The sequence below is a fragment of the Ursus arctos genome, unplaced genomic scaffold (genome assembly GCF_023065955.2).
Source record: "Ursus arctos isolate Adak ecotype North America unplaced genomic scaffold, UrsArc2.0 scaffold_8, whole genome shotgun sequence".
NCBI classification, from domain to species: domain Eukaryota; kingdom Metazoa; phylum Chordata; class Mammalia; order Carnivora; family Ursidae; genus Ursus; species Ursus arctos.
Window position 1 is genome coordinate 64,537,837 of NW_026623100.1, and position 15,434 is coordinate 64,553,270.

A 15,434-nucleotide genomic window follows, 5' to 3' on the forward strand; every position below is an offset into this window, starting at 1 on the left:
AAAAAACTATCTGGTGATTTTTCGTTTCATTTTCGTTGTGATATGAAAGCCCCATCACAAATTTCTAGACCATTTATTGCGCTCGGAGGCCTTTTGTAATCCAGTCTGGCAACTCTGGCCCAGAGTTACCCTAAGAACAAAAGTCTGACCTTCACCTAACGTAAATTTCTGGGTGTAGCCCTTTGCTCACGTGGTCAGCTCTTACTGGCCAGAGTCGGGATATACCAAGTCAACGTAAACTTCAAGCGTTGCAGGTCAGTAAGCTTTGAAATTCAGCGTCTGCCTGACTGGTGGGTCAGTTTGCCACATTTCACCGTTAGAGAAATGGGCAAGATCAGAAGACACCCCGTAGCCCCTTGTAACTGTGCTGTCTTCCTCTTCCTTCATCAGTTACATCTATACGATATTGAAAGCTGCTCTAAGACAATGATCCTCAACTTCTGCTCCTACGTGCAGTGGGTCCCAGGAAGTGACGTGCTGGTAGCTCAGAACCGAAACAGCTTGTGCGTGTGGTACAACATTGAGGCACCTGAGAGGGTCACCATGTCCTCTATTAGGGTATGTCGGCACCAGGGCACATTAGACGTAGTGTCAGACTGAGGAAGCTCCAAAGGTTATTGGGTTTCCTCCGGCCCACCACTCATAATCTGCGATAGAGTCGGCAAGTAAAGCTTAGATCCTTCCGCACAGTGGGCTAGGTCCCGGAACCATCCTTGTTCAGATTCCTGACATTATATTAGGTCCTTGGAACGTGCCTGTCTATTACAGTGGCCTGGGAATTCACCAGGTCATCATGAGTTCTCTTAAGCTGGAAGAGCCTTCATGGGAGGGCAGTTCTGTGTCAGTTCCTATGTGCGGGCCGTCTGTTGTAAGCTGTTCAGAGCTCCTCTTTTATTAGACTGAAGATCAGACACTCTCCTATCCCGCCAGCATCACATACATTCCAGTGATCTTCCAGAATCGGGGAGGCAGCTGTGAAAACAAGAGAGGCTCCTGTGCTAGGCTAGGATGACTGGTGTGGGTATAGAGAGAGCGTGTGAGAGGCTCTTTTTGTCTTTTTTCTATATCTTCTTTTCCTCCTTTCTCGCCTCATTTTAGACTAGTTAAGTTTGGGGTTTGGGGGTTGTTTTGTCCTTTTTTAAACACCATTTTTCACGTTTTTTGCTTTGGAGGTTATACAGTTGGTCCCTATAGTGGTTACCCTCAGAAGTTTACCATATCCTTAAATTAACAGTCTCACATTTTAGCATCTGACCCCCCGGCAAATGATACAAGGACCTTAACTTTGATTACCTCCCCTTTGCATTATTGTCCAGTATTTTGTGACCCCCAAAGTTAGTATTCTTTTACACAGCCAGAATTTGGTTACGTTTACCATCATGGTGCCAGTTTCTCGGTTCACTTTTTCTTTTTGCATTGGTGATCTTCCCTCTGGAGTTCTTTTTCTTCTTGAGAGAAAGTGTTTTGAAGATAAATACTCAGTTTCTGAAAATTACTGAAATGGAATTATCTGAAAATGTTTTTATTTGGCCTGTTCTTGAAAGATATTCAGACTCCGTACCCAATTCTACACTGACAGTTTTTTCTTTGCCTTTTGCAAATACTGTCCCATTGACTGACTTCCTTAGTTCTGCAAAGTTTATTAACAGCCCCTCCTGTTGTCTTGTTGCTTTTTTTTAAAGATTAAATTATTTAAATAAATAATTTGAGAGAGAGGGAGAGAGAGAGAGCGCGCGCAAGCGAGCATCTGAGTAGGGGGAGGGGCAGAGGGAGAGGGAGATGCAGACTCCTTGCTGAGCAGGGAGCCTGATGGGGGGCTCGATGCGGGACTCGATCCAGGGCTCAATCCCAGGACTCTGAGATCATGACCTGAACCAAAGGCAGACGCTTAACCAACTGAGCCACCCAGGCGCCCCTGTCTTGTTGCTTCTCAGCATTCTGAAGCTTCACTACAATATATCTGCATATAAATGTCCTTTTACTTATCATGCTTGGTGTGTGGAGGGGGGGCACACATCTGCGAGGACGCCTCATTCCTCAGTCATGAGCTCTTCAAACCTTGCTTCTCTCAAGTTCTCTAGTCTCACCCTCAGAACTCTCATTAGGCACGTGTTCCGTGTCTTGTCCCGTCTTTGTGCCTCTACAACCGCTTACTCTTCCTTTGTCCTTCTCACTTCGTGCTACATTCGGGGTAATCCCTTACAAAACATCTTGCAGGTCAGGGGTTCGCTTTCACCATCATCTCATCTGCTGTTGAAACCACCCATTGAGTTTTTTTACTTCAAATATTGAATTTTTCATACGGTTTTATTTGGTTCTTTCTCCAGTCGGCCTGGTCGTTTTTTCTAGTATGTGTGCTGCCGAAGTGAGCACAACTTGGCCATTTTTGATAGTCTCTTGTCTCTTGCTTAATTTTTCACTCCATCTTTTAGGTCTTTAAACATTTTATACTTACTTTATATTCCATAACTGTTTTTTTCATAACTGTTATTTTTAATATTGGAAATCCTCGGAGGTCCAAAAATGCTGTAGTAATTGTTTACTTCTTTGTGGTGGTTAACTTACATTTTGGTACCTTTTTTTTCTTTTATTGGGAGCTCATGTTACATCAAATATAATCTTTTAGAACCGCAAGCGCCTCACATGGGCATGTTTTCCTCCAGAGATGATTAGTGTTTGCTTCTGCAGGAATCAGGCATATTAATGACTTTTGTTCCCTTTCCTAGAGAGAGGATCTCAGATTTCATGACTGACAGATTCTCAGATTTGGCCCCTCACCCTGCTGGAGGAGCCCTGGTTTATTCTCCCACTACTGTGTTTGCCATCAGGGCAACTGTACTCTTTCCACTTGCTCTCCTGTTTTTTCCTGTTCAGGTTTTAGCTTACTGACCTCTTTCTTTCTTTCTTTCTTTTCTTCCTTTTCTTCCCTTCCTTCCTTTTCTTCCCTTCCCTTCCTTCCCTCCTTTCCTTCCTTCCAGTGGGAGACTAGGAATCATGACTAGTGATTTCTTCAGGTGAACTCAGCAACGAATGCATTAAAAAATCTGTCCCAGGTTGAAGTTATATTTTAACAGGAGGACTCGAGCTAGTAGCAGAAGTGGAAGCACACTTTGTGAGTTTACCTCCAGGCTTTAGTGCGGGCACAGCTCTGAGTGTGCTCTAACCCGAGGGCATTAGCATAGATAAGGAATTCTTACCTGCTTGAAAGAAACTAAATGTTAGCAAACAAGGGCCACTATAATTCCCCCAGTGTGTAAACGTTAGGGTTGGGTAAGGGTGGGTCCATTCTGCAATGGAGTCCATGGAAACACTAACCTGGAATTCGGGTGGGGTCTGGGGATTGAAATTTTACAGGGCGATGTGGTAGGTCTGGAGCGGGGCGGGGGGAAGACTGAGGTGATGGTGACGGAAGGTGTGACTACAGTTGCCTACACGCTGGATGAGGGCCTGATCGAGTTTGGAACCGCCATTGATGACGGCAACTACACCCGGTGAGGGGCTGCCCTGATACCCGGTGAGGTGGTCGGAGAGTCTGGTTCTGAGGCGGGAGGACCTGGGATGGGCCGGACAGCTGGCCACATCACCCCCTGCCCCATCACCAGTATTCCTCTGCATCCTGCCGACCCTGGACTCCTGCTTCCCTTCCTTCTCTCTTCAGGGCCACAGCCTTCTTGGAGACTCTGGAAATGACCCCAGAAACAGAGGCAATGTGGAAGACCTTGAGCAAACTGGCGCTTGAGGCGCGGCAGCTGCACATCGCCGAGAGGTGAGGCAGACCAGAACTGAGGTGCCAGGCAGCTAGGAAGGATGGCCAGGGGGTATTGTGCCCGGGGGAGGGGCGCTCCTCCCAGTGCTAAGGTACCGCTCCCCTGCCCCTCATGCCAACAAATGTCTTAGAACACTTCCAGGTAGTTATTCCAAACATTCTTCCATCCCAGGTTATAGGAGTATGTCTTGTCTTTGGTTCCCCTTCTTGTAAGTAGGTGCCCCTTCAGAGTTTTAACACCCATACCCTCCAATCCATGTGTTGATGCGTATTTCCCAGTGTGGTAGTGTAGGTAGTAGGACAAACTTGGGACTCCAGACTCTGAGTTATCTTGGCTCCATTTACCAGCTTGTATAAACTTAGGTTAAGGGAACCTTTCCAAGCCTTGGTTTCTCAATGTCCTCTCTGTAAAATGGGGGTAATAATAGAATTTACCTGCTAGGGCGGTAATGAAGAACCATGTGGGGCAGTGAGGAAAGTGAGAATCTGTGCAAAGAGCAGATTCTAAGTGCTCAGTAAACATCACTGCTGCTCTTTTGTCCAGGCGTCAGTCCTCTTGGATCCCTTCTTTCCCATGTCCCCACAGCTAGACCCCCAGCCCGTCCTAGGGCCCTGACCCAGCATCTTCAGAATACATCCTGAAGCTCTTAATGTCCAGCTCTACTGTGTCCAGCCTAGAACAGACCACACCTCTCCCTGCACTGTCACAAGCCTCTTAGTCTCCTAAGTCTCCTGCTGTTCTTACACACCTAACATCCGTTCATCCCATAATAGCTGAGATCATTTTTTAAACTGTAAATTAGATTATGTCATATTTCTGCTCAGAACCTTCCAGTAGCTTACTGTTCTACTTAGTGTAAGATCCATAGTCCTTGCCATGTCCTAAGGCCCTACAGTATTTGGCGTCTGCTTCCTTCGGGTACCAAGTGACTACCTGCTATTAGTCTCCAGCCACGCTGGTGTCCTTTGGGCCCTTTGAGCATCTCAAACTCACTCCTGCCTTGGCACCTTACTCGCTGTATCCCCTCTGCGTGCAATAATTTTCCCCCATCTTGTGGGACTGACTTTTTCTCGTATTTAGGCCTTGGCTCAAATGTCAGCTCCTCAGACAAGCCTTCTCTGACGACCAGCTTCACTAACCCCTCCGTTACTGTCCCCATGTACGATCACACTATTTTATTTTACCTTTCATTCTCTGAAATGTCTTTTTACTTACTAATTATTCATTTCCACTAGAAAGTAAGTTCCCCTGAAAGCAAGGCCCTCACCTGTCTTATCCCCTTGTGTCTCTAGTGGCAAAAACGGTGCCTGGCACATAACCAGTGCTCAGGGTATATCTGCTGAGTCAGTGGATTCGGGATGGTTCTGTAGTAACACTGCTGTTACTGTGATTGCTTCCACACTATAGGTGCTTTTCTGCTTTGGGCCATGTAGCAAAAGCTCGATTCCTGCATGAGACCAATGAGATTGCAGATCAAGTGTCTCGGGAATATGCAAGTATTATCCTCCTGAATTATTCAGTCTCTCAAGCTGAGATTTCTCTTCACACTCAGCGCCATGATCCTGGCTTTCCAGCCATGGCTGGCACGCTCCATTCTGCCCACCCTGCCTCAACCCTCAAGTCGGACCACTCTGGAATTGTTTGCCAGACCTCCTCCTCTAAGCCCCATGAAGTCTTCCAGCGTTCCAATCTTTGAGCTTCCTCGTCTCTGTGGCCTTCCTGTCTAAGCTCACATAGATTCACTGAATGGCTCTTGCAGCACCGACAGAATAACAAGAACCTTCTTCCTCCCCACAGGGTGGAGAAGGAACAGACTTTTACCAGGTCCGAGCACGCCTAGCCATGCTGGAGAAGAACTACAAGCTGGCTGAAGTGATCTTCTTGGAACAGGTGATGGGAGCAGAGGGACCAGATAGAAGGAGGGGAACAGGGGGTGGGGAGGGGGAGTGAGGCCGACTGAGGGGAAGAGAGCACTGGGGGAGAGCTTTTAGAAAGGTTTATGCAGTTAACTTCCCCCTTACTTCCTCCTCTGCGTTAGTCCTGACAGTCCCATCTTTCATAAACTGTCTGCTGTCTCCCCCTGTACTCCAGAGCCTGACTTGGCGGCTCTTGCTCACACAGGCAGACCCAGGTTTGTGGGGCCAGACGCTTACACAATTTGAGGAGCCCTCTTTAAGAAAAAAAATGCCTTGGAAGGGGCCTACCCAAATAGAGTGCCCTGAGGCTTAAGCTTCTTTTACTTTCATCAGAAATCCACCACTGCTTGTGCATAAGTAAAGGGTGAGACTTTCAGTCCACTGAGGACAGCCTGCTGATGCCTGATCCTCCTCTGTCTTGGTGTCCCTCTTTCCTCCGCCTGGGTTCCCCTAGAATGCTGTCGAGGAGGCCATGGACATGTACCAGGAGCTGCACCGCTGGGACGAGTGTATCGCAGTGGCTCAGGCTAAGGTACCACCAGTTCTGTCTTCTCCACGGTGCTCACAGCTCCGTTCCACCGATGTCAGAAACCTCCTCTTACCGAGGGGGCTATAGAAACTGGAACAGGGTTGGGGCTGGGAGTTAGGACGCTGGTGCCCGGGAGGATTTCCATTGTTAGGGTGGGATTGGAGAAGCTTGGAAGCAGCAGGGCAGGAAGAAGGGATGTGATTTCTGTTGCCTCTGTTGTGTGTCCAGGGGCACCCAGCCCTGGAGAAGCTGCGCCGGGATTACTACCAGTGGCTGATGGACACACAGCAAGAGGAGCGAGCCGGTGAGCTACAGGAAAGCCAGGGGGATGGACTAGCGGCCATCAGCCTCTACCTCAAAGCTGGGCTCCCTGCCAAAGCTGCTCGACTGGTGCTGGCCCGGGAGGAACTGCTAGCCAACACGGAGCTGGTAGAACACATCACCGCAGCACTTATCAAGGGGGAGCTCTATGAAAGGGTATGGCTGGCTTCCCATTCCTGTCTCTCATCTCCAGGACTCAGCGCCCCCTCCTACCCCGACGAGTCCTGGAGTGTACAGCCCCCCCGGGACTGGTGGCTGAGTCTCCTCCTTTGGGGGCTGATACTTGATTCTTTGTGTAGTAGGGCTATCGTTGTAGTCATGTGGTATGTGTCAACAGGCAGGTGATCTCTTCGAGAAGATTCGAAACCCACAGCGGGCCCTGGAGTGCTACTGTAAAGGCAACGCGTTCATGAAAGGTACTACCACTGACAGCCCAGCCTCCCCGGGTAGAGTCTTGCCCGAATAGTCCCCCCCCCCGCACCTATTTTGTGCATCTGTTCAGGTTGACCAGCCCAGTTCCCCATTCCCCCACTTCTCACCTATTTTCTACACCCCATTTCCCTGTCTTACTTTTCCTGAGTCCCATCCCTGGAAGTCTTAGTGGAGTGCCCTCTCGGTCTCTGGCAGCGGTGGAGCTGGCTCGATTGGCATTCCCAGTGGAAGTGGTGAAACTGGAAGAGGCGTGGGGGGATCATCTGGTGCAGCAGAGGCAGCTTGATGCAGCCATTAATCACTACATCGAAGCCAGGTAGAGGAGTGCAGAGGGGATCGGGCATGAGGTCCAAGGTGATGGGGCAAGTAAGGGCACCAAGGCCTACGAGAGAGATGGCAAGATGTAGATTGGAGTAGGCTCGAGGTGTCTCCATCCCTCCGTCTGTCTGCCTCCTGCCTCATACATACGGATGTCCTTCCGCACCCTGCCAGGTGCTCCATCAAGGCAATTGAAGCTGCCCTGGGCGCCCGCCAGTGGAAGAAGGCAATTTATATATTAGATCTCCAGGACCAAAACACCGCGTCCAAATACTATCCCCTCGTGGCCCAGCACTATGCCTCTCTGCAGGAGTATGAGGTGAGGAAAGTCCCTTCTGGAGCCAGAGGCACTGCAGTACAGGGTACCAAGAAGACAACCCAGGACAGGAAGTGAGGGCCACCTCACCAAACCCTTCTTTCTGGGTCCCGGCAGCACCAGCCACCCTGAGTGAGAAGAAAGCAGTTTATTTCCCTTATTTCATTCCAGCGTGACACAGACCCCTCTCCCAGATCTATAAAGCGAGTCTCCAGCTCTCTTCCCACGTAACTCCAGCAGAGCTCCAATATAGCATTGCCTTGTGTTGCGGAAATGCAACGTCCTTTTAAACTGCCGTTGTGTTGTCCCCATTCTGGTTTGGGCTGGTGGGTTTTTTTTCTTTTGTTTTTTTCCCAAAACAGTGGAAGATGTGAGACACCATAGCCCTCTTTTCTTCTCCGTTGCAGACTAATGGTCTCCCCTGCTCTCCTCCACCCCCACTGAGGTTTGTTCTTCCCCCTGCAGGCTGCTTTAACTCTTGCTCTCGGCCCTTTGTATCTACCTCTGTCAACCACAGATTGCTGAGACGCTGTACATGAAGGGGGAGCGGACAAAGGACGCCATAGACATGTACACTCAGGCTGGCCGCTGGGAGCAAGCCCACAAGGTAGAGAGCGGGGTGGAGTTCCTCAGAGAATTCCTCCTCTCTGGGGGCGTTGCCACTTTCCTTGGGCTTCTGATCTCCCCCCTTCACCGGGTTCCTTGAAAGCCGAGAAAGAGTACCAAGATAAAAAAGTCTGGAGAACTTTGATCCCTAGCCACAGGGCAAGGCAAGGATGAAGAGGCCCTTGTTCCTAAATCTCTAATTCTGAAGCAAGCTGAGGGCTTGGGAGCTGGGGAGTCCTAACTACCCCTCCCCAAGCTGTAGTCACAGTGGTGCCTCCGTTCCCTGCCTGCGCCCGGAACGGTGGGTACGGTGCGAGCATGGGAGGGGGAACGGATGCCGCAGCACAGGGCATCTCTGGCCTTTCTGCCTGAGCACAATATAAGTCTGATTTTGCTCCTTACGGACTTGGAATTCCCTGGACTGACCAGGAAAGCAGCAGCACGCAAACTCCTGTGGTTGTTGGGAAGGTTCAGAGTTGCTGAGAAAACAGGTCTCCCCCGAGTCCCGCTTCCGGGCCCCCGTGCATGTCCCCCTGCTTCCCTCGGAAACTGCCTCGGGAGGCTACCCTGGCTGTGTGTGTCTGCGCAGCTGGCGATGAAGTGCATGAGACCGGAAGACGTGTCGGTGGTGTACCTCACCCAGGCTCAGGAGATGGAGAAGCAGGGCAAGTACCGTGAGGCGGAAAGGTGAGCCATGGCCCCAGAGGAGGAGTGGAGGGAGATGAGGCATCAGGGCTGCCGGGAGGGATGGATCTGAGGATATGTGTGGTCTGTCTAGAAGGCAGTGACGGCATCTCTCAGGAATGACTCTGGTGGCGGGAATCTGGGTCTAGGAGGCCCCGGATGTATCTCCCATCCCCAGGCTCTATGTGACGGTGGAAGAGCCTGATCTTGCCATCACCATGTTCAAAAAGCACAAGCTGTATGATGATATGATCCGCCTGGTAGGGAAGCACCACCCAGATCTCCTCAGTGACACACACCTACACCTGGGCAAGGTGAGCCCCTCTCCTGTCTCGGCCATCTCTTCCCCAAACAGGCTCCGTGTCCCCCTCTCTCCATCCTGACCCACCCTTCCCCAGGAGCTGGAGGCTGAAGGCCGACTGCAGGAGGCTGAGTATCACTACCTCGAGGCTCAGGAGTGGAAGGCGACAGTGAACATGTACCGGTCCAATGGGCTTTGGGAGGAGGCCTACCGGGTAAGGAGTCCAGGTCACACTGGGGGTACGTCCGTCCCTCTTTCCCACTCTCAAGTGACTCATTCTGGACTGGCTGTGGGTATCTTTGAAAAATGTCCACACCGATGGGCAAAATTTCACATACAGTATGAAGGGTTTCTGAACTACCTGAGGTCCGTCTTTGGACCCTAAGCTGGTTAACAGACCCCAACACTTAGCCCTCTCCCTGTTCTAGTAGAAGGATCTGACCCTTGTCAAAGCCGAAGTCAGGTCAGACGGGAGAAGGGAGCAGCCATGTGCCCCTTCGTGAGAGGATTGCCAAATGGCTTTGCTTCACAGGTGGCCAAGGCTCACGGGGGAGCCAACGCCCACAAACACGTGGCCTATCTGTGGGCGAAGAGCCTGGGAGGAGAGTCTGCAGTTAGACTGCTTAATAAGCTGGGACTCCTGGAAGCTGCCATTGACCACGCCGCTGACAACTGGTGAGGCCCTAAGGCTTCTCTCCACTGGCCCTGTGCCAGACAGAGCCTCTATATAGACAAGGAAAATTGCTGTATAGCTGAGAAGTGTTTCTAAAAACTGAGGCAAGAGTGAAGAAATCCTTGGAAGAACTTGATGGAGAGGCAAGAATGAATCAGTAGCTCTGCCCCTATTCCCCGGGGGCTCAGAACAGTGTTTAATGTTTAGCTGTTCTAAGGAAAAGATGGAGAGAGATCAGCTTTTTTTCTTCTTTTTTTAAAAGACCTTCTTTTTAAGTCATCTCTATACCCAGCATGGGGCTTGAACTCACAACCCTGAGATCAAGAGTCACTCACTCTACCTACTGAGCCAGCCAGGTGCCCCAGAGAGAACAGCTTTTAAAGCTAAGGTGCACTAAGCCCGCAACTTCTGAGTAATGGAAGTGTGATGCTGTTAAATGCAAGACGAGCTTTTCTTCAGCAAATGTTACAAACACCAGTAATAACCCTGCATCGAGTCAGATTGCTGAGGGTAGTCTTACTGGTTTTGAGAGACCGTTTATCTGCTAGTGTAGATGGGGCTCAGGAGGAGGTGGTGGAGAACCAGGAGCCCTTGCTCCCCAGGCCGAGTAGTGCTGTGAGGCTCAGTGCGGACCCCGGCCTCGTGCCCATCCCACTCCTTCATGTCCACTGGTCGCAGGAAGCACAGGCTTTCCCAAGTGTCCCCAATCCCCGTCTTCCTTTACATGTCTGTGTGCTTCTGTGTCACTTCATATGGATTGTCTTCTTAATTTGTCCTTTTTCCTCCCCGTCTTTGCCCTTTCTGTTTTCTCTTTTTTTTTAATTTTTATTTTTTATTTATTTTTTTTAATTTTTTTTATTATATTATGTTAGTCACCATACAGTACATCCCCGGTTTCCGATGTAAGGCTCGATGATTCATTAGTTGCGTATAACACCCAGTGCACCATGCAGTACGTGCCCTCCTTACTACCCATCACCGGTCTATCCCATTCCCCCACCCCCTCCCCTCTGCAGCCCTCAGTTTGTTTCTCAGAGTCCATAGTCTCTCATGCTTCATTCCCCCTTCTGATTACCCCCCTTCCCTTCTGTTTTCTCTTGCCCTGTTTCTCCTCGTCTTATAAGACGAAAGCACGGAGTAGGCAGACCTTATCTACACCTTCCATTTCAGCTCATTTGAATTTGCTTTTGAACTCTCTCGGCTGGCCCTCAAGCACAAAACCCCTGAGATTCATCTCCGATACGCTATGTACCTGGAGGATGAGGTACGGATGTGATCCTTCTCCATTGCTTTTGACCTTGACCTCCTCCAGGCTCATGGCTGTCATGACGGCAGTCTGACGCTTATTGTGTGCGGCCGCCCTTCTGTCCCCATAGGGTAAATTTGAAGAGGCTGAAGCTGAATTCATCAGGGCTGGGAAGCCCAAGGAAGCAGTCCTCATGTGAGTTACCGTAAACTCCTTACCCCCGCCCTCCCGAGCACAGCCCCAGCACGTGGCATGGTCACCTGCACCTGCGCCTAGTACCAATCAATCTACCTCCTCTGACATGGCTGTTTGCCCCCCACTGTTGAGGCCTCGGTCTTGTACTTAGCATCTCCTGTGTCCTCATCTGGGAGCAGGTTTGTCCATAACCAGGATTGGGAGGCAGCTCAGCGTGTGGCCGAGGCCCACGATCCTGACAGCGTTGCTGAGGTCCTCGTGGGGCAGGCCCGGGGGGCCTTGGAGGAGAAGGACTTTCAGAAAGCAGAAGGGCTGCTGCTTCGGGCCCAGAGACCGGGCCTGGCCCTCAATTATTATAAGGTAGGGCACCGGATTCAGGGCCATGAGGGGAGGGTGAGAGGGTATGAGAACCCACAGAGCACTACACTAACCCCTGCTCCTGGAAAAGATCCAGGGAGTTAGCACAGGGGAGGAGGAAGGAGGCAAGAAGCAGAAGGGAGGTCCAAGTACCTAGGGATCAGTGGCCCATAGTACATAGCACCTGCGTGGCAGTGGGAAGCTGTCATGCCTGCCTCTGCCTTCCTGATACCTGGAAATCTGAGCAGGAGGCTGGATTATGGAGTGATGCCCTGCGGATCTGCAAGGACTATATGCCGGGCCAGCTGGAGGCTCTGCAGGAAGAGTACGAGCGGGAGGCTACCAAGAAGGGGGCCAGGTACGAAGCCAGGAGGCAGCGAGTGTCGGCAGGGCTGGAGGATGGGTCACAAGTATGCACAGGATAGGCCACGCTGCCCATCCTGTTCCTGGTCACGTGTACGCTCATCTCCAGGGGCATGGAGGGGCTAGTGGACCAAGCTCGACAGTGGGAGCAGGCTGGAGAGTACAGCCGTGCAGTCGACTGCTACCTCAAGGTGCGGGACTCAGGCAGCAGCAGCCTGGTGGAAAAGTGCTGGATGAAGGTGAGGCCTGCTACACCCTTCCTGGCCCCCCACTTCCCGGACAGCCCTCACACCCAGCATTCCTCCTCAGACGTTCCTTTTTCCTCCTGTGCCTCTCGTTTTCACTCAGGCAGCAGGTATCTGCTGAGTGCTTGCTAGATGCTAGAGCCAGAATCTCTGAAGGCGATAAAAGGGCATCTAAGGCAGAACCCTAACAGCCAGAAATTGGAAGTTAGGCCAATGGGGCTCAACTAATTGTGTATCTCAGTGAAAACTAAAGGATGTGATCTGAGGTGGAGTTCAGAGAAGGGTGAGATCTCTGCGGGCTGGAGGGGTCAGGGAGGCTTTGTGAAGGAGGAGGTAGACTTGGGACCAGAGCTGGATGGACAAATCCAGAGCCCAGAGCTGGGGCCACATGGAGCCCATGAAGAAAGCAGAGGCTCCTCCTCTACGCAGGAGCTCCTAAAAAGAACCATCTAGCAGATTAAGCCAAGCCAGTGTTTCATCAATTCCTTAACATATATATAATCATATTTTAGTATCTTAGAAATTGGATTGCATGTGAAGTTTTAAATGATGTATCTGGGGCACCTGGGTGATGACTCAGTCGGTTAAGCGTCTGACTCTTGATTTCGGCTCGGGTCCTGATCTCAGAGTCGTGAGATCAAGTTCCGCGTTAGGCTCGGCGCTCGGCATGGAATCTGCTTGAGATTCTCTCCCCTTCTCCCTCTGCCCCTCCCAACTCGTGCTCTCTCTCTCTCTTTGAAAAAACAAATAATAAATAAATATGGCATCTTTGATTCAAAAAATACGGTATTAGGAGTTGTGAGGGGGAGGGAGATTGATCAGCTCCCTAAATAAAATGTTGGTGCAGTGATGCCCCTGCAGAATTCCCCTCGGGTTTCAGAGGCCTTGTAATTCAATAGAGCCCCTAGAAAGAAGGACTGATGGTTATGCAAATTTAATCAGCAAGTGTTTATGACGCACCTGCTGTGTTTTACTCTGGAGCATGGTTTATTGGCGTCTGTACAGGACTATACCTTCTTCAGATTAGTCAACTTCCCAGATGGGGCACTTTAAGCTGTGAAGGGTTTGACAGGTAAAGAAAGTGAGGCAAGAATAGGTGGGGGAGAGACCAAGAGGATTTAGCATAGACTGTAGCTAAAATGGACCATGTATGTGGAAATTAAAATCCAATGAGGATGTCAACATCACAGTGGAAAGAGTAAATTTATAGAATGCTCAGGTTTGTAGAATTACTGAGTTTTAGGGTTGGAAGGTGTCTCCAAGGTCATCTAGACCAGCACTGTACAATAGAAATAGACTGCAGGTCACAAAGTTAAGTCATACATGTTAAGTTTAAAAATTTCCTGGTAACTGCGTTCAAATAAGTAAAAAGAAACACAAGAAAATAATTATATTTTACCTAATCAATCAAAACTCATTTCAACATGTAATCAATATTTTATTGGTTGATTTTTTAAAAGATTTTATTTGAGCAAGAGAGAGAGCACGCACATGCACTCACAAGTGGAGGGAGGGGAAGCACAGAGGGAGAGGGAGGAACAGACTCCCCACTGAGCACTGACTGGGGGAGGGGGGGCCTCAGGGCTGGATCCCAGGATCCTAGGATCAGGACCTGAGCCGAAGGCAGATGCTTAACTGAGCCACCCAGGTGCCTCTTATTGATAGGTTGTTATTGATACTACTTATTTCTCAATTTATTGAGATATTTTACATTCCTTCTTTTGTACTAAGTCTGTGAAACCCAGTGTGTATTTAAGCTGAGAGCCCATCTCAGTTGGGACTAGCTGCATGTGATTGGTGGCTTCTGCTCTGGATGGTACAAATCTAGACCAAACGTCACTCTTACAGGTGAAGAAACAGGTGCAGAAACGCCCAACACAAATAGCTGCAGAATGCCTTCTCTCTCTACATCACACTACCAAGATTCTGTCTGTGACAAAGAACTTGAGTAACCAGTTTGTCCGAGGGGGGCAGGACCAAACACAGTGATCTCAGACAGCAGAGTGAGTGTCTGAAAGAAGAGCTGCGAGGAACGGACAGGTCCACCAATGGTCATTTCAAGGCTCTGAGGGACTACGAGGCAGGCCTTGCCCAGGAGGGTAGAAAGTGAAGGAGAGTGCAAGAGAGAAAGTTGGCAACTGAAGGGAAAAAACAGACCAGGCTGAGGATGTGCAGTGGTATGTGTGTCTCCTACCCATTGTCATCTTCTGTTCCGCCACTCAGGCAGCTGAACTCGCCATGAAGTTTCTGCCTCCCCAACGCAGTCTGGAAGTAGTTCGGGCTGTGGGACCCCAGCTGATTGGAATTGGAAAGCACAATGCAGTAAGTAGAGTGCTGGGACTGAAAAGAAATAGATTCCACGGAGAGGGGTGGAACAGTGCCATCCACACCCAGGAGGGCATGTGAGGTGGGCTTCCTGGCAGGTGTGACCTGGAGTTAGTTCTGTGGAAATAGGGGAGAGATGGTCTCCAGGCTCTGATTTCCCACTGTGCAGGCTGCAGAGCTCTATCTGAACCTGGATCTAGTCAAGGAAGCCATCGATGCTTTCATTGAGGGTGAGGAGTGGAACAAGGCTAAGCGTGTGGCCAAGGAATTAGATCCCCGGTAAGCTCCTGACCCCTTCTCTCCAGGAAATTCTCTTAGTTCCTTCTATAAAGAGAAGGAGGAAGTTCTCATGGGAAAGGTGTGCATCCCGGGACAGTGCAGTGCTGAATCTCTGCACATCTTCACAGGTACGAAGACTACGTGGACCAGCATTATAAAGAGTTCCTCAAGAACCAGGGCAAAGTGGACTCGGTGAGACTTGCAGAGTTAGCAAGAGGCAGAACGCATGGAGCCTCAAGGGATTCTCCCTCCTCTCCCCGCTCATATCATCTCTGTCCTAACTCTGTCTTTTCCATTGACCCATAGCTAGTGGGTGTGGATGTGGTGGCTGCTTTGGACCTGTATGTGGAGCAGGGTCAGTGGGACAAGTGCATTGAAACGGCTACCAAGCAGGTACTGACTGCTCTCTTCCTCCCATCCTAGCCCCTTTGGACATTTTCCCTTGGCTCCCCTTTGCCCCAGAGCTGTATCTCTCTTACTTCCTCCAAAGCCCAACCCCAGAGATCCCTAACCAGCATAAGAGAGCAGTCTTCCACCCTTTTGAAACTGGAGTCAGAGACC

The 15,434-nt window shown here is 50.2% G+C and overlaps 1 protein-coding gene across 2 annotated transcripts in view; it reads left to right on the forward strand.

Annotated features, from left to right (window-relative positions):
- The window catches only part of IFT172 (intraflagellar transport 172), a 32,941-nt gene that overhangs the window by 13,910 nt on the left and 3,597 nt on the right, over positions 1 to 15,434 (forward strand). For both annotated transcript variants that reach the window (XM_026521001.4, XM_044390843.3), the window contains 24 exons: positions 391 to 558; positions 3,355 to 3,491; positions 3,659 to 3,766; positions 5,175 to 5,259; positions 5,565 to 5,657; positions 6,138 to 6,215; positions 6,441 to 6,689; positions 6,871 to 6,949; positions 7,161 to 7,281; positions 7,458 to 7,602; positions 8,117 to 8,206; positions 8,795 to 8,892; positions 9,068 to 9,203; positions 9,288 to 9,404; positions 9,723 to 9,865; positions 11,034 to 11,127; positions 11,240 to 11,304; positions 11,484 to 11,664; positions 11,910 to 12,019; positions 12,134 to 12,263; positions 14,493 to 14,591; positions 14,764 to 14,873; positions 15,002 to 15,065; positions 15,180 to 15,266. In XM_026521001.4, coding sequence (XP_026376786.1) covers positions 391 to 558; positions 3,355 to 3,491; positions 3,659 to 3,766; positions 5,175 to 5,259; positions 5,565 to 5,657; positions 6,138 to 6,215; positions 6,441 to 6,689; positions 6,871 to 6,949; positions 7,161 to 7,281; positions 7,458 to 7,602; positions 8,117 to 8,206; positions 8,795 to 8,892; positions 9,068 to 9,203; positions 9,288 to 9,404; positions 9,723 to 9,865; positions 11,034 to 11,127; positions 11,240 to 11,304; positions 11,484 to 11,664; positions 11,910 to 12,019; positions 12,134 to 12,263; positions 14,493 to 14,591; positions 14,764 to 14,873; positions 15,002 to 15,065; positions 15,180 to 15,266 — 2,787 coding nt within the window. The remainder of the gene's footprint in view (positions 1 to 390; positions 559 to 3,354; positions 3,492 to 3,658; positions 3,767 to 5,174; positions 5,260 to 5,564; positions 5,658 to 6,137; positions 6,216 to 6,440; positions 6,690 to 6,870; positions 6,950 to 7,160; positions 7,282 to 7,457; positions 7,603 to 8,116; positions 8,207 to 8,794; positions 8,893 to 9,067; positions 9,204 to 9,287; positions 9,405 to 9,722; positions 9,866 to 11,033; positions 11,128 to 11,239; positions 11,305 to 11,483; positions 11,665 to 11,909; positions 12,020 to 12,133; positions 12,264 to 14,492; positions 14,592 to 14,763; positions 14,874 to 15,001; positions 15,066 to 15,179; positions 15,267 to 15,434) is intronic.